Here is a 25,133-nt window from a genome sequence, read left to right as displayed (position 1 = left end):
GCAGCCTCCACAGTTAAATTAAACAAACAAACAAACAAACAAACTTTCGATCAAATTCGACTAAAATGTAACTTTTAAGTGCAGATTAAAAAAAAATGCAGCAAACAGTTAAAAAACAGTTCAAGCTAGTTCAGGGTAAGCTACAGAAGCTATTCCAAGTGAAAAAAAAGCACAGATACTTAAATCCAGAAAGTAGTCGCTTTTCTGAGTTCCCTGCTGCTAGGACCACTCTGCAGGACCACGAGGAGCTTGTCTGAGCAGTAGTTTCTTGCTCAGTTGACTGAGAAAGCTCTTGTCTGTATGAGAGTTGCTGACTGATTTTGGCCACACATTTTGCTTTCGTTATATACCCTGTTAAGTTTAGGAATTCACCAGTAGGGTTTTTTTTTTTTGTTAGATTTGAGCTTACATCTGGTAAGTACGGAAGACTCAATGCAGCCACTTAAATGTTTGTACAAGGTTTCTGTGAATAATTCTGCATAGGTAGCTGTGTTTACAAGGTTTGCAGGAGCCTTGAATTTTGACAGACACTCTCTTTATAGGATGTAGTTTGCTTTAGAATAGTTGCTAACTATTAGGGCTTTAATTGGATTTTTCCAGGTTGATTTTTATTTCAGGAGAGACAGTTATGTGGTCCGGCCTCACCAATGAGGACATGACACAGGGGAGAGTGCAACTCTGTCCCATGATGATGAGTACTAGGTCCACTATGTTTGATCCACTGATTGGAGACCACACCAGCGTCCAGGGTATTTGTGTTGATAAAGTCCGGGAAACATTGTACTGTGAGCTAGACTGTGTACGTTTCCCATTCTATCAAGGGGTAGTTAGCCACCCATGAACAGGGTATCTGGTTAAAAACTGGACATTTCACAGGAACATGTGTATTTAATTGAAGGTCTTGATATGCACCCAATAACTGTTTCAGATCATGCACCAATAATAACTAAAATAAAAACACAGGGTAATGAAATAAAAAAGAGACACTGGTGATTTCCCTCTTGTCTGTTGAAAAGAAAGGAATTTAAGTAATAGGTAGAGGAGATTAGTTAGGAGCTATTCGAGAGAACAGAAATTACTACTGAAAATATAGCTAGGGAATGGGATAAAATTAAGGTGGAGTTTAAAAATTGGGTGGAAATAAGAGAAAGGGAATTATGATTAAGAAGTAACACGAATTATTTAGAAGCACTGACAAATATTAAAGTATTGCAGAATAGGGGAAATCTCACAGAACAATAAGAGGATCAACTGCAGAATGCTAAGCAGAAAATAAGGGAATACCTCGATAATGTACACGAGTTTAGAAAGATTGCTGTTAACAACTGTTTTTTGATAATAACAACAGAGCACAAAAGTTTTTAGCACGACTCAGACAACAGAAAGTAGAAAGGGCTGTCGCCAAGCTTTGGGAGCCTATAATAAGGAAAGTAACAACAACAGATCCTGTAGAGGTTAGAAATATTTCGGAAATTCTGTGAAAGTCTGTATAAAGCAGAGAAATATGAAAATCAAGAAAAAATACAAATGGCTTTGTTTAACAGTATTTTAAGAGGAGGAGATGTACCAACATCTTGGAAGAAAGCAGTGATAGCTTTCATACCCAAAGAGGGTAAAGATCCATCAGATCCAGCTTTATACATGTCCATTGCAATACTAAACCATGATTATAAAGTGTTTATGTCTGTAATGGCTAAATGAATGGCAAAAGTATTGCCAAAATTGATAGATATGGATCATTGTGGTTTTGTGGAGGGGAGGCAAACATTTGACAGCATTAACAGAACATTGATGATCCAGAGGGAAGCAGAATGTAAGAAAATACCATTGTTGTTGGTGGGTCTTGATGCAGAGAAAAGGTTTGACAGAGTAAGCTGGGAATTTATGAGCAGGGCAATGGACGAATTTGCATTTCCTGAAAAAATTATAAGGTTGATTAGTAGGATATATGTGGGATCGGAGGTGAAAATTAAAATGGGTGGAGTACTCTCTGATAATTTCTACTTTAGCAGTGGAACTGGGCAAGGGTGTCCTCTTCCCCTTTGTTATTTGCATTATGTTTAGGACTATTGGCAAAATAAATAAGGGACTCAGAAATTCAAGGATGTAATTGGTATGTTAGTCAAGAAAAGCTGGCTGTATTTGCAGATGATAATATTTTATACTTGACAAAACCATAAAGAGACATTACAGTGTTGTGGAACATTTTGAGACAGTTTCACATCATTTTGGGATACAAAATTAATGACACTAAAACAAAGGCAATGGAGGGAAATTATGTACCCACACATAAATTGGTTCAGCAATATCCATATGTATGGTGACATGATAAAATGAAGTATTTAGGAGTATGGTTTAAAATGATTGTGGTGTAGCAGCTAAGGATAGGTGGGAAGAGATCAAACAAAATATAGTACAAAAACCTGAGAAAATGGAAGCTTTATTATATGGATATGGATAGTAAGATACAAGCAGTTAAAATATTTTTAGTCCCTTTATACACAGATCGGGCATATTTTTATCAAGCAGAGGAAAAGCTGTGGATAGCAATTAATAAAGAGCTGAATGACTTTATCTGGGAGGGGAAGATGGTAAGAGTCAAGTGGGATAAGCTGATTCTTCCAGTAAAACAGGGCAGACTGGGATTACCCAACTTGAAGGGGTATTTCAGAGCTACACAGTTAAGGCTCCTATACATAGCACAAGCAGAAAGCTATAATTCAAATTGGAAAGGGATGATGATGAAATGGGGGAAGCTCAAGAAACAAAGAGACTGGGATTTTGTATGCAGGCCTTTAAGGAGAATAAGAATAATCATACAGAATATTATATCCATAAATTAGCAGAAAGTATCCTAAGAACTAAGACAACACAGGGATGGAGAAAGGAGATTCTGCGGATAGGGATTACTGCAATTAGGGATATAGACAGTAGGCAAGAGAGGGGGGAATTTATTGGTGAAATCTGGCAAAGGAACCAAGTTATTGGAAGCAAATAGCTAGAGAGTGAAATATGATAGAATGGGAAGACGCCAGGAATTTATTTAGACTGCAGATTAGAGATTGCTTTCCATATCAAGGATTGTTATCAGAGTGTAGACAAAGAGAAATAAATAGGGGGGGTCCTAAGCAAAAGACAAGCACTGGTAAAGTTTTTAGTAGAATCTAGAACAGAAGCTGTCATTAAAAAAGGAATAATTAGTAGAACATATAAAATATTGCATGCTAACTATAAGAATCAGAGGAGGTTAGAAAGGATTGGGAAGAGTGAATGGATAAGCAATTCACAAAGAAACAATGGGAGGATATATGTATGTCTCCCAAATATGCAACAAAATCTAGAAGATTTAGGAGTTTTGCTTGGAAATGTTTACACAGATATTTTTATACCCAAGTAGACTTCAAAGAATTTTTCCTCAGGTAGATAGCAAATGTTGGAGGTGTTACAGGGAAGAAACAGGTAATTGGGAAAATATTTTCTGGGAGTACGGTGAGTTGGCAGACTTTAATGATTCCCTGGATGGACTGTTAGAGATGTTGGCTGGGCAGATTGGTGTGACGAGGGAGATGATTTTTCTGACCTATGATACAGAAACAGAATTGCCTAGACATGGTAAGACCTTGCTGTGTCTAATTATGGTGGCTGCCAAAAAAGCAATTACTAGAAAATGGAAATCAAAATCTAAACCAGCTGTACTAGAAGTAGTGAATACAGTAACAGGTGCATACAGACCATCCTAAGCAAAGCAACGTGGTTTGGTAACCATGTCCTTTCATGCTGATAGACATTGTATTCCCCTGTAGTGACACCAGAAACTAAGCCAATTATTAAAATCAGTCTACTTCATTTCTGTTACAGAAGATAGTGGTATATTGTCTGACACTTTCTCTGTAGTAGACAGAAAAAGCTACTTGTTCAAGCTTAGAAGCAGTTTGTTTTATTCAAATATAGTTGGAATAAGGTAACGTGTGGCTTCAGAGCATATTACTATATTCAAGTTTATATAGCAAAATGGGTCTTCAAACTTTTATAGGCTGCTTTTCATCCGTTTACTAGTTGCCTTTTCAGACAGATAAAATCATTTGTCTTGATTAGTAACACAGGAGGCAAGTGTTCCTCTTCCTTCTTTTTCTCTTTGATTTGTACCTCCAGCATTATACTGTTCTCTTGTTTCAATACAAAAGTTAATGACATAGTTAGTCATAATCTGATGTTTTTTTCTGATGCATTTTCCCTAAGTCTTTAAACTGTGTATTAGGAATTCATTCTTTATGGGGGAAAAAAACATTTATTTTAGACCTTCTAATTCTGTTGTGCTTGTCACTTACACCCTACAAAATACCTTTATTTCCTGTAAGGTAACTGTTTTTAGTTGCTGTGGTTCTGTGTTGTGCATATCCATTGTTTATTTAATAAAGGCAACATCACTTAATAGGAAACTGTATTGCTTTCACTGTAGTGTTTTCAGAGCACACATAGGCTGCTCATTTACAAAGGTGTTTTTAGGTGTTTGCATTTCTGAGGCATACAAGAAATGGGAGGAGAAGCTGCATGGTGGCTTTCTGTGCCATTTAAAAGGTCTAGACAGCCTCCTGATGTCTTTGTGTCATGTTTATGTTCATTTACAAGTCAGTCCATGGAAAAATTGCATCATGTCAGATGATTCCATATTATTTGTATGAGTAGCACTGAGCTCCTGCAGTCTGCAAGTCCATGCATCATATTTAATTCACTGTTGGTAAAATAAACCAAACTCTTTGAGCATGGTTGGTCACTTGAGTGGTTATATTGGTAGGCAAGATGCCAATTTTTTTTTCCCTTGAGAGGCTGAACAGCACTTTATTTGGGACTGTTGCTACTTGATCAGACATGCTCAGTTTCCCTAGGCAGTACTGCATCCATTCTGAAGCATTTGTTTTCATTTATTTTGGGCCATAGTGCTTCTTTTCAGGACTGAATCTGTGAGCATTTTTTTTTGGTTAAAAGGCTTGCTCAGAGTCATATAGTAGGCAAATGTAATCTCAGGAAATCAGACGTGGGACTAAATGGTGAAGCTTTTTAGCAGTTTAGCTTAATCCTTTTTACCAAACTAACAGATTTTAGCATGATTGTGACAAGGTCTGATTGTGTCTGTGTGTTACTTTTAAAGCATCTCTTCTGTTCCCTTTTCATTGATCTTATCACTGGGGCTGGTCTTTGTTTTGATGACCTCCACTGTGATCACTGTGACAACTGAGCTGAGTGAGCCATGCCAAAAGCAATTCAAGCATTTACACAGTGCATGTTTTGCAGCACTAGGTCTTCAGGAGTTTCTCATTCTGGTGTGCTGTTAATTAATTGTCCATTTCCCTGCAGGGATAGTTTATACAAAGACTGAATTCAAAGTAAAGGTAAAACTAAGATGTCCATAAATTTCTCTATTTCAGCTTTGTCTCCTTCGGTACTTTTTTGTTAGGCCTTTCCCTTCTGTCCATCATTCTAGCAAAAATAAAAGTTCTCTCTGTGAAGATAGGTGAAGGCTGCCAACCTAGCCAGAAAGAATTTTGTAGATAATTCTGTCATTTGTAAATATAATTGCGGTGGTGGTGCTGTGGTAGCGTTGTCACCTCATAGCAAGACGTTGTCCCGTTCGATTCTCAGCTAGAGCGTCTTCTGTGTGGAAGCATACGTGAATGGGGCATGCCTTCGTTAAAGGTTGTGCATCAGGGCCGGTAACCCAGTACGTAAAAATCCACTACCAATCATTAGCGGACCGGAGTTCTGCTGTGGCGACCCCTAACCGGGAAAAGCCGAAAGACACAAACAAATATAAGCCACAGGCTTATTCTCTTAAATGGGAAAAAATTGTGTTAAATGTGAAACTGCAAAAATGTAACAACAGTGCACTCTGCTGTAACAAAGCTGATAAGTCAATTCTTTGATGTCAAAACCCGGAGCTGAGATGTTTAGATAAAGGCATTCTGCTATTATTTTGAGGCCAGAGTTCATGGCTAGAATTTGCATGTATAAAAAGGGCTATTAACGCTTGAGAGTCTTGTTAGCTTGGGAACCAGAAAGAAATGATGTAATGTGAAATGAATCAGCGGTACTGTGTTATCAATTTACGGAGATAAAGAATGAGAGCATCTGAGCATTTGTCTTGAGAACATCCAACTCATCACTCTGCCTGTGTCTATATGTAAGTAGGATCTTAGACTTTAGTGATGTTCTTCGTGTTTCACTGTTGCAGTCATCACATTTGGGTTATCTGCTTGCAGTAGCCCTCAGTCGGCCTCATTATCAAAGTCTTGGGTCCTGCGTCGGTTGCTGTCTCATCTTCCATGCCATCAGGTAGTCAGGGGTATAAAGCATACAGCCGATGCCATTACATTAGTCTTTCTTGCCGTGCGGTGCCTGAAGCAGAAGCAGTTCGCAAGTGCCGGTTGACCGACTACTGAAATTTTCGTTTTCGAGTTTCAGAACCGAAGTCTTCAACTATAAAGCTAAGTACCCCGTTGGAGAAACTTTTTCTTGCTCTAAACCGATGTCGGTAAATGTCAATAATTGTATTTCTTGTGGAAAGCAAATACCTCATAAAGATTTCCATTTGTACTGTATTCCTTGCCTAGGCCCTGACCACGACGTACCTCGCTGTCGGTTTTGTGCCTTATTTAAGCAATGAACTATTCCATGTCAGTATATTTACGCTTCTAAATATTTTGGTACTCGGTTCAGTTATCCAGATATGTCTTCGGTAAGTCATCTGACTACCGACATTCTGAAAAAACGCAACGATAAAGACAGAGACTAGGTCCAAAGCTGCCAACGACACTTCTCCTAAACCAGTCACCAGTTCGCCGGTACTCAGTGAGGCGCATTTGCAGCCCCTAATACCTGCTACTTCAGATTCGCAAGCCTCTACTGAGACCCATTCAGAGTCTGGTATGCCGTGAGATGCTTCAACTGTGGAACCTGCAGGTGTCTCTACCTTGGATGGGTCCGGAGCCGCTGTGCAGGTACCGGCTTCTGAGGGTGTATTCATGCCTGCTGACTTGCATATTAAACCAACGCCATCTTCTTATTCAAGGCCTAAAACTCGAACCATGCCTAGAAAACCGACGTCCAGAATGCATGGTCAGGCCGCTATGCCTAAAAAACAAATGACAACAATGACTGAAGACCTTATTACTTTAATCAGGGGAAGCCAACCTTCCCCCTCTAAGAGATCTAGGACTGAATTTGCTTATGATACTTTTGACCAGGATTCTGAATTTTCTGTTTCCTCTGATGACCAGGATTTACCCTTATCTACCTATGAGGATTTTGATGCAGAGGATTCTATTCCCTCTGCTCCCCCCCCCAGAGGATTTCTCTTTTGGTGAAAACTTGCATACTCTTAGGGAGCATTTTCATTGGGAAAGCCAGGATTATTCTGATTCTAAAATGAGGCTTAGGGATTTCTTACTCCTGCCTCAGCACAGGCCTTTAGCTATCCCTCCTGTACTAGACATTGTTGATGATGCCTTTTCGGAATCTAGCTTGGCCCCCGACTCTTTACCTCCTGCTCCCAGAAAACCTGATGGATATTACAGGGTTTCTGACTCTCACAAGTTCGTTTTTGAAAATCCTACTGTGGATCCTGAGACCATTTAACAGGGACCCAAGGGCATTAAGGCTACTACTGCCAAAAATCGTACCCCCTCAAATAGAGATTCCAGGGCACCGGGATAGATGGGGTAAGAAGGTATACACTTCTGCAACCTTGGCCATTAGGGGCTTAAACTGACAGTTTCATATGTTAAAATATCAACAGCATATTATTGGATTGCTTAAACAGAAAATGATGTTGATTCCTGACTGTGCTGAAAATAAGGATTTACAGGATGTAATGCATTCTGCTGAACAAGTTGGAAAACATACTTTGCAATGTGGTTTTGATTCATTAGAGCCATCTTGCAGGGCTACTGTCACTGGGTCTGTACTTAGAAGGCATGCTTGGCTTAAGGAGCCATCCTTGCCAGATCATGTTAAATCTAAATTACTGGATGCTCCTTTAAATCAGGACCACCTGTTTGGCAACAATGCAGAAAAAGTTCTTAAAAAGATGGAGGAAAAGCTAAATCTATGCAAACTGTTATAGATTTCCTACAAGTACAGCTTCCAAGATTTAGTAGGCATTGGTCCTCTAAGAATTGGTCCTTTCCTGCCTCTTCCAGGCCTTCTAAGTCCTAACCCAGACCCAGCAGAACACCCAGGCTTCAGTCCCAGGGTACACACAGGACTAAGCAGTGTGGGGCTCCCACTTCCAAATCAGGAAGTAGTAAGACTCCCCCCTATGGTAAACTGTTTCAATGACAACTTTAAAACTTCCAAGCATTTCTTAACTGACTACTCCTTTTAGGGGAAAGATTGCTGTGCAGGCAAAAAACTGGGAACTCATTACCCAGGACAAATGGGTTTTAAATATAGTTTCCCAAGGATATAGATGTCACTTCCACACATTACCAACCCCAAACGGTTGGCCAGCTCTATCCCCAAATCAGTGGGCAGAGGCTCAACAGCAAGTACTCTCTCTTGTAAGCATAGAGGCTATTCAAACTGTACCAGAAGAGGAAAAGGGACAAGGTTTCTACTCAAGACCTTTCCTGGTACCCAGAAAAGACAACTCATGGCATCCTATCCTGAACCTGTCTATCTTAAACACCTTTTTGGTGATTCCAAAATTCAAGATGCTAACTCTTCACCAGTTGCTTCCTATGCTAGGCACAGATGCCTGGTTGGCAACACTTGATTTAAAGGAAGTCTACTTGCCCATCCCAATCAGGGAGTCTTGCAGAAGATATGTACGCTTCGAAGCAGGCTACATGCACTATCAGTTCTCTGCACTGCCCTTTGACTTATCTACTGCACCCAGGGTATTCACAAAGTGCCTAGCTCCAGTCATTGCATTTTTCAGGCAAATAAATATTCAAATATACCCATACATGGACGATTGTCTAATTCAGGCAGAAAGCCAGGACATACTTTTGAATCATCTGGCATTTGTACAAAAGGTGCTAACTTGTCTGGGGTACACCATAAACAAAAAGAAATCACATTTGGTACCCTGTCAACAAATTATATTCCTGGGAGCAAGCTTGAACACAACTTCCCAGATGGCTTTCCTCATGCCAGAGAAACAAATTCATTTGACAACTTACTTCAAACTAATGGCCACAAAAACCATGCTAACTGCAAGGCAAATATTTCAAGCCTTGGGGTTCATGGCCTCCTGCATTCTACTAATTCCATATGCAAGACTGCATATGAGGAAACTACAATGATATATAAAAAGCTTATGGTGTCAACATTCTCAGGATCTAGAAGCAATGACTCCTAGCATACATTGCCTATGGTTAGAGTTCCTTTGGTGGGCAGAGGCCTGCCACCACAACAACGGGCTACTATTCACTCTACCCACTGCCGCCCAAACCCTAACAACTGACACATCAGACTATGCATGGGGGGCTCACCTGGCAGGGAAGTGCATTCAGGGCAAATGTAACCCAAGTCAAATGCACCTGCATTTTAATCAAAAAGAAATGTTAGCTGTACAGAATGCTCCAACAACCTTCAAGAACCACATTCTTCCAGGGCAATTAATGGTAAAGATGGACAACACCACTGTTATTTGGTACATAAACAAGCAGGGGGTACCCATTCTTACCCCCTCTGCAGACTACCCATGGCTCTGTGGAACACAGCCTTGAGCAACCAAGTGCATCTACAGGCTCAATTCCTGCCAGGAAAGCTAAATACACTGGCAGACGAACTAAGCAGACATCTCATGGACCCACACAAGTGGAAACTGGAGCCAAAGACTTTCGACATGTTGATAAACAAATGGGGGAGCCCAGATATAGACCTGTTTGCCTCCTCCCAAAACTACCAATTGGACAAATTCTGCACAAGGACTCCCCACAAACAAGCTTGGAAAGTGGATGCTCTGTCCTTCAGCTGGAAAAATCTATCAATTTATGCCTTTCCTCCACTGTCTCTCTCCTCTCCAAAGTACTACTAAAGATCAAACAGGGCAAACCAAGGATGATATTGATTGCACCAGACTGGCCACGCCAACACTGGTACCCCCTCTTGCGCAGTGTGTCACTGCTGGCTCCATGGTACCTGCCTCAGACCCCTACCCTGTTGTCACAGCAGGAGAACCATATTCTGCACCCTCAGCTCCTAACCTTGAACCTGGCAGCCTGGCTAATTACCTAATCTCTCCGTTACCATCCCTCAGGAAACCAGTGTTGAATGTCATTTTGGAGACAAGGAGGCCTAGTACTAAAAAATCTTATGCTGAAAAATGGAAAAGATTCTGTGCCTGGAACCAAACTCAAGGGATGGGCACAGCAATGCCCAATTTACCTTAGATTCCTCAATACTTAACTGAAATGCTTCACAAGGGCCTTTCTTTTTCCTCCATCAAAATTCACGCTTCAGCCATTTCAGCTCATTATAATGCAGAACCACCCCTCTTCTCTCATCCACTGCTCAAGCAGTTCCTCAGATGGGCCAAAAACGTACGACCACCCAGGAGAGCCCCTACTCCAGCCTGGGACCTTAACTTTGTATTGGAAAAACTAACTCTCCCTCCTTTTGAGCCAGCTGCAAGTGCAGATTTAAAATTCCTTTCTTGGAAAACAGCCTTCCTTTTAGCAATCACTTCAGCAAGAAGGATATCTGAATTACAGGCCCTTATGGCAGTGGAGCCTTTCATCATCTTTCATGCGGACAGGGTGCCCCTCAGGACCAATCCCTCCTTCATGCCCAAGGTGGTATCCAGTGTGACTCTTAATCAGTCCATTCATTTGCCAACCTTCTTTTCTAATCCACAGAATAAAGGGAAACGGATACTGCACTCTTTAGATGTGCACAGGCAACTTAGATTTTACTTGGACAGGGCTAAACCCTTAAGGAAATCTGAACAACTGCTGGTGGCATTTGCTGCAGGGGCAGAGGGGAAGTCCATTTCAAAACAAACCATTTCTAAATGGATAGGCTATTGCATTCATTTCTGCTATAAGCACCGTAGAAAACCTATCCCACAGGGGATTAGACCCCATTCAACCAGGGCTGCATCTACCTCTGCAGCCTTTCTCAGAGGTGTCCCTACCAGGGACATCCTAGAAGCTGCTACCTGGGGTTCTGTACATACTTTCAGCAAGCATTACCATTTGCCAATTTTCTCTAAATCCAGGGCTGGCTTTGCCACTACAGTCTTGCAGGGCCTTATAGCTGGTCCTAATGCTATCTAAATTCCTCCTCCTATCCTTAGCTTTGGGAATCTACCAAATGTGATGACTGCAACAGTGAAACACGAAGAACATGGTATAGTTGCGTACACTTACCATAAATGTAGATGTTCGATTGTATTCACTGTTGCAGTCCTGGTTACCCTCCCTCCAGCCCCCTGACTTCTTTTGGCTATACTTCTACTCTCCTTTTCTATGCTTAAAAGCTTTTTGGTGTATTTGCTTTTTTGTTGGAGGTATAACCTTGTAGATATATATATATATATATATATATATATTTTTTTTTTTTTAATTGCTACCCATTAGGGGGCACCTGACATCTGGGGCAGGAAAAACTGATGTAATGGCATTGGCTGCATGCTTTATACCCCGGACTACCTGACGTCATGGAAGATGAGACAGCAACTGACACAGGACCCAAGACTTTGATAATCAGGCCGACTGTGGGCTACTGCAAGCAGATAACCCAAATGTGATGACTGCAACAGTGAATACACTCGAACATCTACATTTATGGTAAGTGTACACAACTGTACTTTTCTCTTAGATATAGCTAGGAACTAGATAGATTAGACTAGTTTGTTTTTCTGTGATATCAGAACTTTTGTACTGTATTATTTTAAGTATTTCTCTGTGATCTCTGAACTCTTGACTAGCACTGCGTAGTAAGAAGTATTGTCTTGTGTTTTTATAATTTATTATTAAATATTTTTAAACCATTCAACTGTGGCTGTTTTGTGTAGAGATAATTTAAGCTTTAGAGTACATTGCATGTAGGCAGTGATACTGTACCAAGTCACTCCAAATAAGTCTTGACTGGTTGCACTTACCATTTGGATACTATTATTGCACAATATAATTGTACATCCTTTCATAAGGGCCTTTGAGTAGCTGGTAAATATTAGCTGGGTGGTGGCAGTGATTTCTACCATATTGTCTGGGTAAAGGGGGCATAGCTGGAGAACCTGTGCCAGCATTCCCCAGGAGTGTCTGTGTGGATGTATAAACTCTTATCTCAAAGTGTGTGTGTGTCAGCTACTTGGGCAGGGACACAAAGCACTGGTTGGACAGAAAGGGTGCTGGAGGTTGTAGCTTGCCCACTAGGCTGAGATCTGGACCCTATAGCTGTGCCAGCGGGGAGTCTTATTGGGGACCTGGAGAAAAGGGAAAAACCAGCCCCAGAGTGACTGTGATCTCTGTGTGCTCTTAAGGGAAATTGTACTTTAGTGTGTGTCTATTTATTATCCTTTTCCCATATGGATGCCCCTCAATGGTGAGGATTGAGGCTCCTTGATTGCTGGGCCAGTGCACGGGCATCACACACTCTCTAGTACTGATGACAAATGTTGAGAGTCATATGTGCTCTGCACAAATTGCCTTTTGATGTTTCCTGCTTGAGTGACTTTCTGATTGTTGAAGAAATGTTTGCTAGTTATTCCTTTGCAGCTGGCCATCAGTTGCTCAGTATTGCTTCATTTACTTCTAACTTTATAGTGTCTCTAGTAATGTCCCTAGGGCTGGGACTGCCATGCCATCAATAAGATGAGAAAGGGAAACCCTGCTAACTGCAAGGCAAATATTGCAAGCCTTGGGGTTCATGGCCTCCTGCATTCTACTAATTCCATATGCAAGACTGCATATGAGGAAACTACAATAGTATCTAAAAAGCCTGTGGTGTCAACATTCTCAGGATCTAGAAACAATGATTCCTATCATACCTTGCCTACGGTTAGAGTTCCTTTGGTGAGCAGAGGTCTGCCACCACAACAATGGACTACCATTTACTGTACCCCCTGCTGCCCAAACCCTAACAACAGATGCATCAGACTATGCATGGGGGGCTCACCTGGCAGGGAAGTGCATTCAGGGCAAATGGAACCCAAGTCAAATGCACTTGCATATCAATCAGAAAGAAACGTTAGCTGTACAGAATGCTCTGACAGCCTTCAAGGACCACATTCTCCCAGGGCAATTACTGGTAAAGACGGACAACACCACTGTTATGTGGTACATAAACAAGCAGGAGGGTACCCATTCTTACCCCCTCTTCAGACTACCCATGGCTCTGTGGAACACAGCCTTAGAAATAGCTAGGATATAGAAAGATTAGACTAGTTTGTTTTTCTGTGATGTCTGAACTTTTCTACTGTATTATTTTAAGTATTTCTCTGTGATCTCTGAACTCTTGACTAGCACTGTGTAGTAAGACGTATTGTCTTGTGTTTTTATTATTTATTATTAAATATTTTTAAATCTGGGTAAAGGGGGCATAGCTGGAGAACCTGTGCCAGCCTTCCCCAGGAGTGTCTGTGTGGTTGTATAAACTCTTATCTCAAAGTGTGTGTGTGTCAGCTACTTGGGCAGGGACACGAAGCACTGGTTGGACACAGAGGATGCTGGAGGTTTTAGCTTGCCCACTAGGCTGAGATCTGGACCCTATAGCTGTGCCGGCAGGGAGTCTTATTGGGGACCTAGAGAGAAAGGGAGAAACCATCCCCAGAGTGACTGTGATCTCTGTGTGATCTTAAGGGAAATCGTACTTTAGTGTGTGTCTATTTATTATCCTTTCTCTATATGGATGCCCCTCATTGGCGAGGATTGAGGCTCCTTGATTGCTGGGCCAGTGCACGGGCGTCACACACTCTCTAGTACTGATGTACTGATGACAAATTTTGAGAGTCATATGTGCTCTGCACAAATTGCCTTTTGATGTTTCCTGCTTCAGTGACTTTCTAATTGATGAAGATATGTTTGCTAGTTATTTCTTTCCAGCTGGCCATCAGTTGCTCAGTATTGCTTCAGTTACTCCTAACTTTATAGTGTCTCTAGTAATGTCCCTAGGGCTGGGACTGCCATGCCACCAATAAGATGAGAGAGGGAAACATGGAGCAGAGAAACTGGACAGAGCCACATACTCTAGCCTTGTATACCATAAATTTTGTTATGCTGTTTTTGAGTGGGGATGCTTACCAGTGATTGTCTCTCCTTCCTGCTTTTCCTTGCCCAGCTCCTGAACGTGCTTGCTAGATCTAGTGTTTTAGTAGATACTCCCTAGAACTATCCTTCTGTTAGAAAAATTTCATAGTTAATGTCTGTTTCCATTTAGTTCTCTTCTGTGTGTCTGTGTGGTGTGCTCCATTTGCATTCATTGAATATTTATTATTTACTACTTTTAAGTCTTTGTTAAAGTGTCTCTGCCCTGCTGTTCATGCTAAACTGTCACCATATTACTTCTGCATCATTTGTTGTGACAGTGCTTTATTTAAAGGAAAAAAATCCACAATTCATACACTATTACATTTGTTTCATGCAATCCTTATGCATGGTGCACTTGACCATATCTTGGTGGCCACATATCTGTTTTGTTCATTTGTTCCCCATGTAATTCCTATTTTGGGAGGGTGAAAGCTTCACAGCTGGTGGGTGTTTGAGCAGTTACACTAGAAGTGTAGAGATTTTTTTTATTCATGGCTTCTCTAGCATTCTCTCTCACCCATGTCACTTACCTTATAGTTATGTCATATGCAACATATTCAGATTCGTACAAAATCATACCTACAGGATGACATCAGCCATGTCTGCATCAGTTCCTTGATTGCTATTTACAGGGTGGCCTGGGTTATGTTAAGTTTCCCACTCATCTCACTAGTCCCCCAATGGAGAGGAGAGAGAGCGTGTTTTCTGCATCTTGAATTTCCACTTTATCCTTCCAAAATACCCCACTGGTATTTTGGTCCAGGACTGCCTGCATTGCTAATGTGAATGCTGTCTTTGCACCATCCAGTTAGTTGAATTTTGTGTTCAGTTATTACAGGGCTTTATCTGCTGTCTGCATTCTGGCAGTGTCTGATGCATCTGCAGTCACCAGATTCAGCAGGCCTTACAGCTGAATGCTTATATTATGTTCAGTAGCTGTTGTGTTCGACATGTTAAGCAGGATTGTGCATATGTTAAAGTGTTTAGAAATGATGTCACTGTATAAGAAATGTACTTGTTTTTGTGTAATCTTACAGTGTTTCAGAATATGAGACATCTAAGAACAGCACTTCCATCATTGCACCTCTTCAACAAAACACTGAAATGGGCATTAGCAGTTTTCAGGACTTTGTTCTAGAAATGCAGAAGACTATTACAGATCTTCGAAAGCAGGTATAGTACCTTTTTGTAGTTGTTGAATAAATGAAAGTAATTTGACTTTACTGTACTGACTTTCATAACTCTAAAATGTACCTCATTTCAAGGAACAGTTCCTTATTTTACTTTATAAAGATTTCTTGATGTTCAACATTAGTTCACTGTTGCAGCAGGCTAAACTATGAGTCCAACCCAGTGTTACCAGCTAGCATTTCAGTGCTAAAGGGCGCTTTCCATTTGCTGTGCCTGCAGAAGCTTTAAAGAAACTCCATGAAAATGACAAAGCGAGAAAAGCTAGAGTGTTCTTGCCACTAAAGAACACTCCTTCAGTGGGCCCCGTGGAACTGTCAAGTCGGCTAGCATTCCTTCAAGATTGAGTGGATAAATCCTATTTTGGGGAAAAGCTACTACTAACATTATTTTTTTGAGGAAAACAAGTTTTTTTTTTTTTGTTCTGAGAAAGTATGTTGTGTTTTGCTAGGAAACTGAAATTGTGGACTGTCACTTCTTATTAGGGGAATGCTGTGTGAGAATACTTGTGTGAATAGCTGTGCAATTTCGTTTCTTTACTTTTTTTCTACTGGTTGTATAGGTTTTATGTATTAGCGGTACTGCTCTGTGCTTGTGCAGACTGTCAGTGTTTTTTCGTACCTGAAGCTGTTAGGGAGTTAACTTCTGCTTTTTCTGCTTCCATTTCCTGTGCTGTGAAGAAAATGAAGAGTGTTTCCTCTCTTTCTGACAATGAAAGTCTATCAGGATTTGTAGGGGAATTATTATTCTTCAGGACTTCCTTCTCAGTCTGAAGTTTCTGATTCTGAAGAAAGTGTTTCTTCAGGCTTCTCTACAAAAGACCTTTCTTTTTCTGAATTTTTTTCTCAGATGAAGGAGATTTTTCACTGGGATCAAAGTGAAATCCCCATTGCTCAGCAAGTGTAATATGATTTTTTTCATTTGAATATTCCTGACATCAGCAACTGTTCCTCCTGTTTTATTTGCTTTAGAGAATGTTTTTCTCACAGCTTGCAGTTTACCTGACAGTCAGCCACCTACCCAGAGGAAGGTTATACAGGCTACCTCAAACTCACGAACCCTAAGGCAGACCCTACAGTGATTTCCGTATCCAAAACTGCATCTGCTAGACAAATTGCCAATGCTAACCCTATTCCCTTTGAGAAGGATGGGAAAGCTTTTGACAATTTTATTCTTCTGCCACTTTAACAGTCAGAATTTTAAACCACCTGACTCATGTTAAAAGTTTTTACTTCAGTTTTTTGAGAACATGCGAAAGTTAACTGTTAACCTTTCCTCTTCTGTGGTGAAAATGTTAGAATGCCTCCTTGCTGTCTGCTTCTTGCATAATTAAACATGTCTTAAACTGCTCTTATGCTACTGCAGATGCTGTCTGTAGAGCTGCTGCTTCTGGGTCAGTCAGTTTGCATGGTTAAGGTCTCAGTGTTTTCCTGAAGATGTTGAAGCAGCAATTTTAAAATCTCCCTTGGACAAATGAAGTTCTGTTTGACCTTTTTGCAGCTGGAGTTCTTAAGAAGTTTGATGACAGGGGATTGTTGCTGCATGGGATAACCCAAATCTTCCAGCTTTCCTTTTTTAAGGTAAATAATTTTTTTCTCCCACCTTAGCTCCCCTTTTCAATAAACAATTTAAGCGGCAAAATACCCACAACCTAATATTGTACTCATGAGTGACTTTACTCCAGTATACACGACCTCTGACAGTCAGGTGCAGATATTCCTGGACTTTGTAAACACAACCACCTTAGACCAGTTAGTCTGTACACCATTAGGGGCACAAATGCCCTTGAGCTGTTCCTCACAAGCATGGCAGAACATTTCATCCACTTTAGTGCAATGTTCTTGTTGGTCAGGTCAGACACTGCAGCTCTCTCCTTTGAAATAAAAGTAAAACCAGGGACATCAGATAACCCTGCAACTTTTAGGAATTATTCTGGGGTAAACTTCCTTCTACTAAGTGACACCCTGGAAAGATTTCAAGCCCCCCCCCAACCCTGGGAACACCACTGCCTATGCAGAATCACTCCCAGAAACTCAATGTAATCATATTAGCAGCTATATCTACACAGATTAAGTGCAGGATAAATTAAAAAAACAAGCTACCCTACTAGAATCCCAACATCAATAGCTTGTTTAACAAAAGGAAGAAATTCACGGGAAAAATTAGGAGATGCAATGCCCATCAAGATTAAAAAAAATGTCATCAGTCTAAACAAGCAACTCATTGGGCTAATCAAGCATGTCAAAGTGATGTTTGAGGTAGAATCAGCCTTCCAGGCCAACGACATTTGCAAAGCTTTATTCAGCTATATCCTTAACCTCAAAGCCAATACATAGCAGTGTAACAAATGAATTGTAAATGGTGTCACCCATAAGGAGTCTGATGATATAGCAAACCTCCTGGACAACACATTTAACTCCAGTTTTACCCTCCGCCATCACCATCAGATGCTCACTCAGGAAATACCCACATCCGAAACTCACCCAGCTATCACTTGAGAGCAGGTACTCAAGACACTCTCCGAGGCCAAGAAAACTGCATCTGTGAGTCCCAGTAATACCTCAGGAAGCCTTATGAATAGTGTGAAACATGAACTGTTAGCCCACTAGGTAAATATAGCCTCCAAACAGGATTCATGCCAAGAAAATACCACAATGGTTTTAATTATATGTCTAATGAGTTTCATATTTCTGTCTGTAGTAAGCCTTAGGAAATGTAATGTTTTCTGTTTTACATTCCCCTTTTTGTACGTTGTGATTGTTGGCAGCTGTCAAACTTTTTGTATAATGTTTGTAAATCTTTTAAAAATGTTTAAAATCTTTTTGTACTATTGTTATGGAGCTTATCTCCCCGGGTCTCCGCTGAAAACAGGCTACTTGCCCAGCCAGACTCTTCCCAGTTAACAAATGTTAAATAAATAAAATGAAGGACTGCAGTGGTTATCCCTTTACACAAGGGTGGGCCATCCATGGACCCAGGGTATTATTGACCCATAAGACTGACTTGCTTGATATGCAAAACTACGGAGAGAATAATCATAGATATTCTAAATGATGACATGGGTAACATACAAACATTAGATCCATATCAGTTTAGGTCTTTGAAGGCCAACTTAACCTGGTGGACTTCTTTAAGAAGGTCACCAAAAACAATGGATGTGGGCAAAATGGTGCATACTGCCTCCCTTGGCATGGCCAAGGCATTTAGCACAATAACCCACTCAGATATTGTAGAAAACTCACAAAACTAGTTTTAAATTCCTGTATTACCCACTGGTTAGCCAGATGGCTTACATACAGGACCCATGAAGTTAGAATAGGTGAGTCTGCCTCCTCAGAAAAGACTTGTTACCAGTTGGGTGCCTTAGGGCTCAGTGCTGGGGCTGCACCTGTTTGTCATCTGCTTCTGTGAGATTAAGACTAATGTCAAAGGCCTCTGGCTAATCTGGTATGAGAATGATTGCAAATTGGGTGCAGTTGTTGAATCCCGTCAGGACACAATTATCCTCCAAGAAGGCCTAACACAAACTAAAACTGGTGCCAGACTCATGGTCTAAAATCCAGTGCTAAAAAGTACATCATAGTATCTTTCAGTAACATGGACACCCCAGCAAACTAATACATTAACAATATACCCGCAAGACTAGAATCTGTAGTTATGGATTTGGGAATGCATGTAGATAGTGATTTGGCATTTCACCATCATGTGTCTACTGTAGTGAGGAAATCATTCTGTGTTGCTCAACTTTTAAGCAGGGGTAGGCGTCAAGATCCAAATGTGTCATCGTTTTGATGTACTCTACTGTCATAAAACCAGTAGTTGAGTACAATGCCCAGTTCAGTATGTACTTGGTCAGACATCTACAGCAACTAGAGAGTCTTTATAAATTCCTCAAAAAAGAATACATGGTGTGGAAAACAATTCCTTTGCAGACTGCCTCAGAGCATTGTCCTTATAGTCAGTCTGCTACAGGCTGCAGAGAAGCGACCTATACCTGACCAGCAAATCATCCTCCTTTCTAGCCCTAGTGGACCTGTTGCACAACCATAAAAAAATAGCATCAGAAGTACCCAAGCTAGGGACCTAAACCTTGCCTGCAACATAAATAGAACATGCTGAAAGGACAGATATGTGTTTCAGAGGCTCTGCCTTCTCTGGAACAAGCTTTCCCATGCATGTAAAGCAGAGTTCATCCCTGAGCTTATTCAAGTGAAACTTGTATCAGTGGATGGGGAACTGTATTTATACCATTGGTCTGGTGTCTATGCCTCTGTTAGAAAGAAGAAGCTTGTAAATGCTCGGTCACCCATGCCCAAGTGTATATATAACACCACAAGACCCTTGGAAATCAACTCCTGATAAATTTTTGGGGAAGAGTTTCTGGGCTTAAAAAGGCCCTTTGTGTCAATAGCATAGTACTCTACTGTGATACAGTGAGCAGTTTGGTCCTATGTACATACCTTTAGAAAACACTATAAACTGGATTTCTTTTTCAGGTCCAGAACAGGCAGGCTTTGCTAGGATTATTTTCAGGGGCTGCTGCTTTCTTAATCAGTTAATTCCTCCTTTCATGTAACTTGTTAAACTATGGTAATCTACCCATGCAGCTTAGACTACTGCAGCAGTGGTCTAATTTTGAACATAGTTAATTTACCACAGCAGTAGATGCTCTTTATAGATCACTTTTGCAGTAGCTGTACCCTCCCTCCAATCCCCTGTTTGTTGCTGTGTATTATGTTACCAGGGAGTGTGTGTATACACCATTGTTTATATAGTTTCCCTTTTTGATTATGTTTTATAGCATTTTCCTTTCAAGGCTATTGCCTCCCTTTTTGCTGTTGGGGCAAGAAAGCTCTGTATTTTTATATGGAGTGCCTGTTGAGCTCCTGACTGTTAAAGCACACGAAAGGTACCCTTTAGCTTTTAAATACTGGCTGGAAATAGTGGTAGGAAAATGGGATCTATATTTGAAGCCCGAAGATCCGTTTGAGGGAATTGGAAAAGAGCGACACATATTGCCCGAAATACGGAAACGGCGAATGTCCAAAACCGTGAAATTTGAAATGTTGAATTGTCACGGTTAGCCCGTCTGCGGTATCCGTAAAGTAAGTGTGCGATATTTACGGACCTTAGGGTTAGGGTGCGGGTTATGGTAAGTGCATAGACAGGTAATGTATGTAAGGTTTAGTGTAGGGTTAGAAGTAGGGTTTTGTCAAGTGTATGTGTGTGGATTATTTGTTTTCTTTAGTTATATCTCCGTAGGGTAAGTGTGCGATAGTTATGGACCTTAGGGTTAGGATGTGGGTTAAGGTAAGTGCATAGATAGTAATGTATGTAAGGTTTAGTGTAGGGTTAGAAGTAGGGTTTGGTTAGTGTATGTATCTGGTTTATTTATTATGTTTGGGTAGGTAGTATGTAGCATGCTGTGCGGTTGGCCAACTATGACAATTTGAGATTTTAAATTTTGCGGTTTAGGGGGTTTGGCGTATTTCCGGTTCGGGCTATATGTGTCGCTGTTGTGGTATTCGCTCAAAAGGGTTTTTGGTTTTATAATATAGACCCAGGAAAATGTAGCTTAGGATACTGCAACAGTAGAACATCTACTGTTGTGGTACGTTAACTTACTCAACTGCACTTTCCACAGAAAAAGAGTTTGACATACATACAGAGATGAGATTCCTAAGAAAAAATCTTAAGTAACACTGAATCAGATTGCTATAAACAAAGCACTGTACATACACAAAAAATGTAACCCAGCTGTGGGCTCCTGGTTAAAGTTTGTGGCAGCTTTTCCACACTTTGCTTGCTTTTTTATACATACTTCATTTTAAAGGTTTAGAGCAAGGATATTTCCATTTACTTTTGAGCTGTTTCATGAGAGTGTAAGCTGTCCTTTTGAGTATCATTTGAAAATGTAATCTCTTTTTGAGGCCAGCAATTGTACTCTGCTGTGTTGGTGTTTATATTTTCAGAACTGCTTCTTGTCTGCATCTCTGTGAGATACAGGAACTGCTTCATCATGTTAGTATTTGTTTTTGTCATCATGGGATACTTGTAAAGCATTTACATCAGAAGTAGCCTTAGCAAATTATCCATTTTATTTTGTGGATGTATCAGTGCTATGGACAGTTTAGCTGTCTGTCACTACTACAGAACCTGTATAGAGTGATCATAAAAACAGATAACGTGGAACAGAGTAAAATATTTTAGAGTTACTACCATGAGGCCTAATACATTTGTAGCAATTATTCTTTTAGTTGCCATCAGATGTTCTGTATTCATAACTGGTAGTCCCTGCATCAAAAATATTTAATCTCTCACAAAGTATGATGGATAATCAATCGGAAAATGTCTCGTCTCAGTTTGTTCACTTTTTTGGTATATGTCAATGAAACACTTCTTTGACAGGATGCTAACTGGGTTGCTTAACACTCTGCCCCAGAGGTTTGGAAGCAAATCTGCAATCCATTCCTTCTTATAGTATCATTATTCTGACGAGCTGTACAGATTAATCCAGAATTGCATCATGCTGTCTTTTCTTTCTATTTTTATGTTTTTTATTGCAAATATATGCAAATATTACAGTGAAATGTCTGCTTTACATTTACATTTTGATTTTGGTGACGTTATTAAAAGCAGATTTTTTTTTTACTTGCTTTTAAAGTCCTGGAGGCCTGCTTTACACAGGCTGCTCCAACTTGGTTGAACATCTGCTTGAATGCAGCCACACCCTGCATTCAGCATATTCTCACATCTACCTTACCTATTACATATACCGCACTGTAGAAGATCTCACACCAGTAAGTCTTCATTGATTAAGAATATTCCTTATGATGGGAAATATGCTTAAACAGCTGGTAGTTTTATTTGCATGACATTATTTTGTTTTTCTGAAATGTTTGTTTCGACAGCATTTTTTGGATTAGTGAAGCCAGAGCAGTGAATAGCAAGCCAATTGTTCAGTAACCATTTGAAGTACTGGGAAGTGCTGGAGTGAGTCGTACAATGTGGAGACTGAATGGCCAAAAGTACAGGCTTACATATACCAAGTCCGAGATGACATTTCTCGGAATATTCCATTTTTGCTGAGGTATGGCAGTCTCGGAGTTGGTGTTATACAGTGGCACTGGAAGATGTTGAAGACTGGTGGGGGGGGGGGGCGGAGGGTGAGAGGGGCACTTAGTGATCTAAAAAGGGCAATTTTTTATAACTATTTACTACCACAACATAGGTTCATCTCAAGGACATTTTAAGATTAGCCAATTCCCTTTTGGTGCTTGAATTAATATTTTCTGATTTGTCTTGTATCAATCTCTCCACAACATTCAGTTTAGATACCTGGACTGAGTATTTCTGATGCCATTTGACTTGCTGATGTTAAGTAGGTCCACCTGAATTAGGTCGAAGGATGCCTTGTATGCCAGACATGTCACCTCTAAGCACTCTGTAGGATGCTGAGTATAGTAATAAATCTTTGAGTTGGTCCATGCAAGACCTATTGTTTAAGACTTTTATCCTTTCAGTAAGGTATCTCTGAAGGTATTCCAATTGTTGCATGGGGCTAGACAGATACATGCCAAAGTGGGCATTATACAAAATGATTGACCTAATGAGTGCTTTGTAAAGGGGGACAACATCTCTAGATCTAGTCACAATCAATTTGTTTAAAGCTGTGCAATACAGAAATGCTGTCTTATAACTCTGGGCACATGTTGATAAAAAGTTAAGTTACTGTACTCACAAGTTCCCGAATGCCAAACAACTGGATCAGTTCTCAGACGGCACTGTCATGATTTTGACACCAGTTATTATTTGGGACAAACCTTCCTGCATGATGGTTAAGTCATTTGGGGATTCAGTAACTGCTCCTAACTTGCAGTCATCTCAAACATAGCCACCCAAACCCTTTGGTATTTCCTTTTACTTTTGAGATGCATATGCCAAACAGAAAAAGTCTCCCTGGGGGACACCACTGGTGACTGGTCTCTTCCCCTATTTGGCAGTCCAGCTAGTGATGCAAGTGTTTGCTGCATTATTCATTTTTTGTACTACATCTGAGTAGGGGATTGTGGCAAAAGGCTTGGCCAGGTCAAGGTAATGTGGTGTGAACTGTTTTACCTTCATCCATTGCTTTGGTAACAAGAGTAAAGCTTAAAGCTTGCCCATGATCTTGAGCCTTTCACACTTTCTTCTGGGCTGTTTTCAGAACACATTTTAGGGGCCTTCACACATGTATGCATTCTTTGATTCACCTTCCTGATTGTATTAAATTATATTCCTTGTATAATACACCACCAGTTGCTAGAATGTGTTTTAAGTTTGTAATTTTGAACAGTCTTCTAGTAAGCAATGAAACAAAATTCATGAACCAATAATGACAAAACTACCCATTTCAGAAAAAGGCCACTCGAACTTCTGTCATTACAATCAACCAATATCAGTAAATATGCAGAATCTCTGCAGAAGTCAGAAATTTAATAATTCCACATTAAAGGGATTTCTCACTAATGAAGTGGTTGCTGCTAGGAAACAACTTTATATTTCATTGTTTCATCTACAAATAAAGTGGCTGTTGCCCTTGAAGAATAAATTGCATATGTTACATTTAAAAATGATAAGCTAGTAATATTGCAATAGGGAACTGATGGCAAACTGATAACAGGTTCATAGTTACTGGGTAACTCCTCCAAAGGAGGACATTCACAAGACTGCAGCATCCACTCCTTTTAAATTACAGCACAGTACAGTATCAGTGATCCATCTGCATACTGTGGGAGTAGAACCCACAGTCTTCTGCATTAAAAGTAAGACTAATACCTATTGTGGTACTAGCAATGCAAACAGACATGGAATAAGCAGCACTAAACTTCTCTTCCCCTTGAAGCTCTCAGCTCCTTGTAAAAATGTTTATGTATTCAACATTTGCTAGTGGGAAAGTCCAACTTGGAACAAAGAATTTTCAGCAGAGGCCCAGGGAGAAATGCTCCAGATGCATGTCTTTGTAACATGGGAGGAAACCCACACAAACACAGGGAAGACATACAGACTCCACACAGAAGGTACACCAGCCAAGAATCAAACCAGAAAACCTCTTACTGTGAGGTAACAACACTACCACTGCACTGTCCACTTGACACAACTAAATCTCTCAATTTTCACAGCAGACGAAATATGGAAAAAGCCAAAATTTATTGTTGGTGGGGGGACAAAGGCCCAAAACCAGGGACACATTTTAAATATTGCTTGTATAATCTTAGAAAGTCGATAAAATAGTGTTTTGTGTTACCATGTGTTTCCATAAAAGATAGGAAGACTGAAACTTAAAGGGCTATCTTTAATGAATTCCATTCTCACTGATTTGCCACAAAACCACAAATTTTAAGGGGAACAGACCAAAAGTATGAGCCAAATATTCTGTGAAATCTAGACAATTGAGAGCTATGGACACAACTCCCTGAATTACAAAAGTGGTGGTGTGGGTAGAGAATTTGGACTCAACTCCCTGGTGAATGCAGGCCTTTGTATCCAAGGTTCAGGGTTTGAACTTGGGTAATTCTAACTGGGGCATTTTATACACACACACAGAGTACTATAAGCAAGGCTTGCACTAACCCATAAGAAGCTTAGAGAATATTAAATGGAAAAGTAAAAACAGTACTTTAGTATGAAACTAATTAAACATAATTTCTAATT

At 40.3% G+C, this 25,133-nt stretch overlaps 1 protein-coding gene across 2 annotated transcripts in view; it reads left to right on the top strand.

The window, feature by feature from the left end:
• Positions 1–25,133, top strand: part of PXDN (peroxidasin) — a 2,220,827-nt gene that overhangs the window by 2,075,406 nt on the left and 120,288 nt on the right. For both annotated transcript variants that reach the window (XM_044070259.1, XM_044070249.1), the window contains one exon: positions 15,290–15,425. In XM_044070259.1, coding sequence (XP_043926194.1) covers positions 15,290–15,425 — 136 coding nt within the window. The remainder of the gene's footprint in view (positions 1–15,289; positions 15,426–25,133) is intronic.

This window comes from Protopterus annectens, chromosome 1.part0 (assembly GCF_019279795.1).
Source record: "Protopterus annectens isolate FY-2018-M chromosome 1.part0, PAN1.0, whole genome shotgun sequence".
In the NCBI taxonomy this organism is placed as follows: Eukaryota; Metazoa; Chordata; order Ceratodontiformes; family Protopteridae; genus Protopterus; species Protopterus annectens.
Note: the sequence above shows the minus strand (reverse complement) of the source record. Positions and strands in the feature narration are given on the sequence as shown.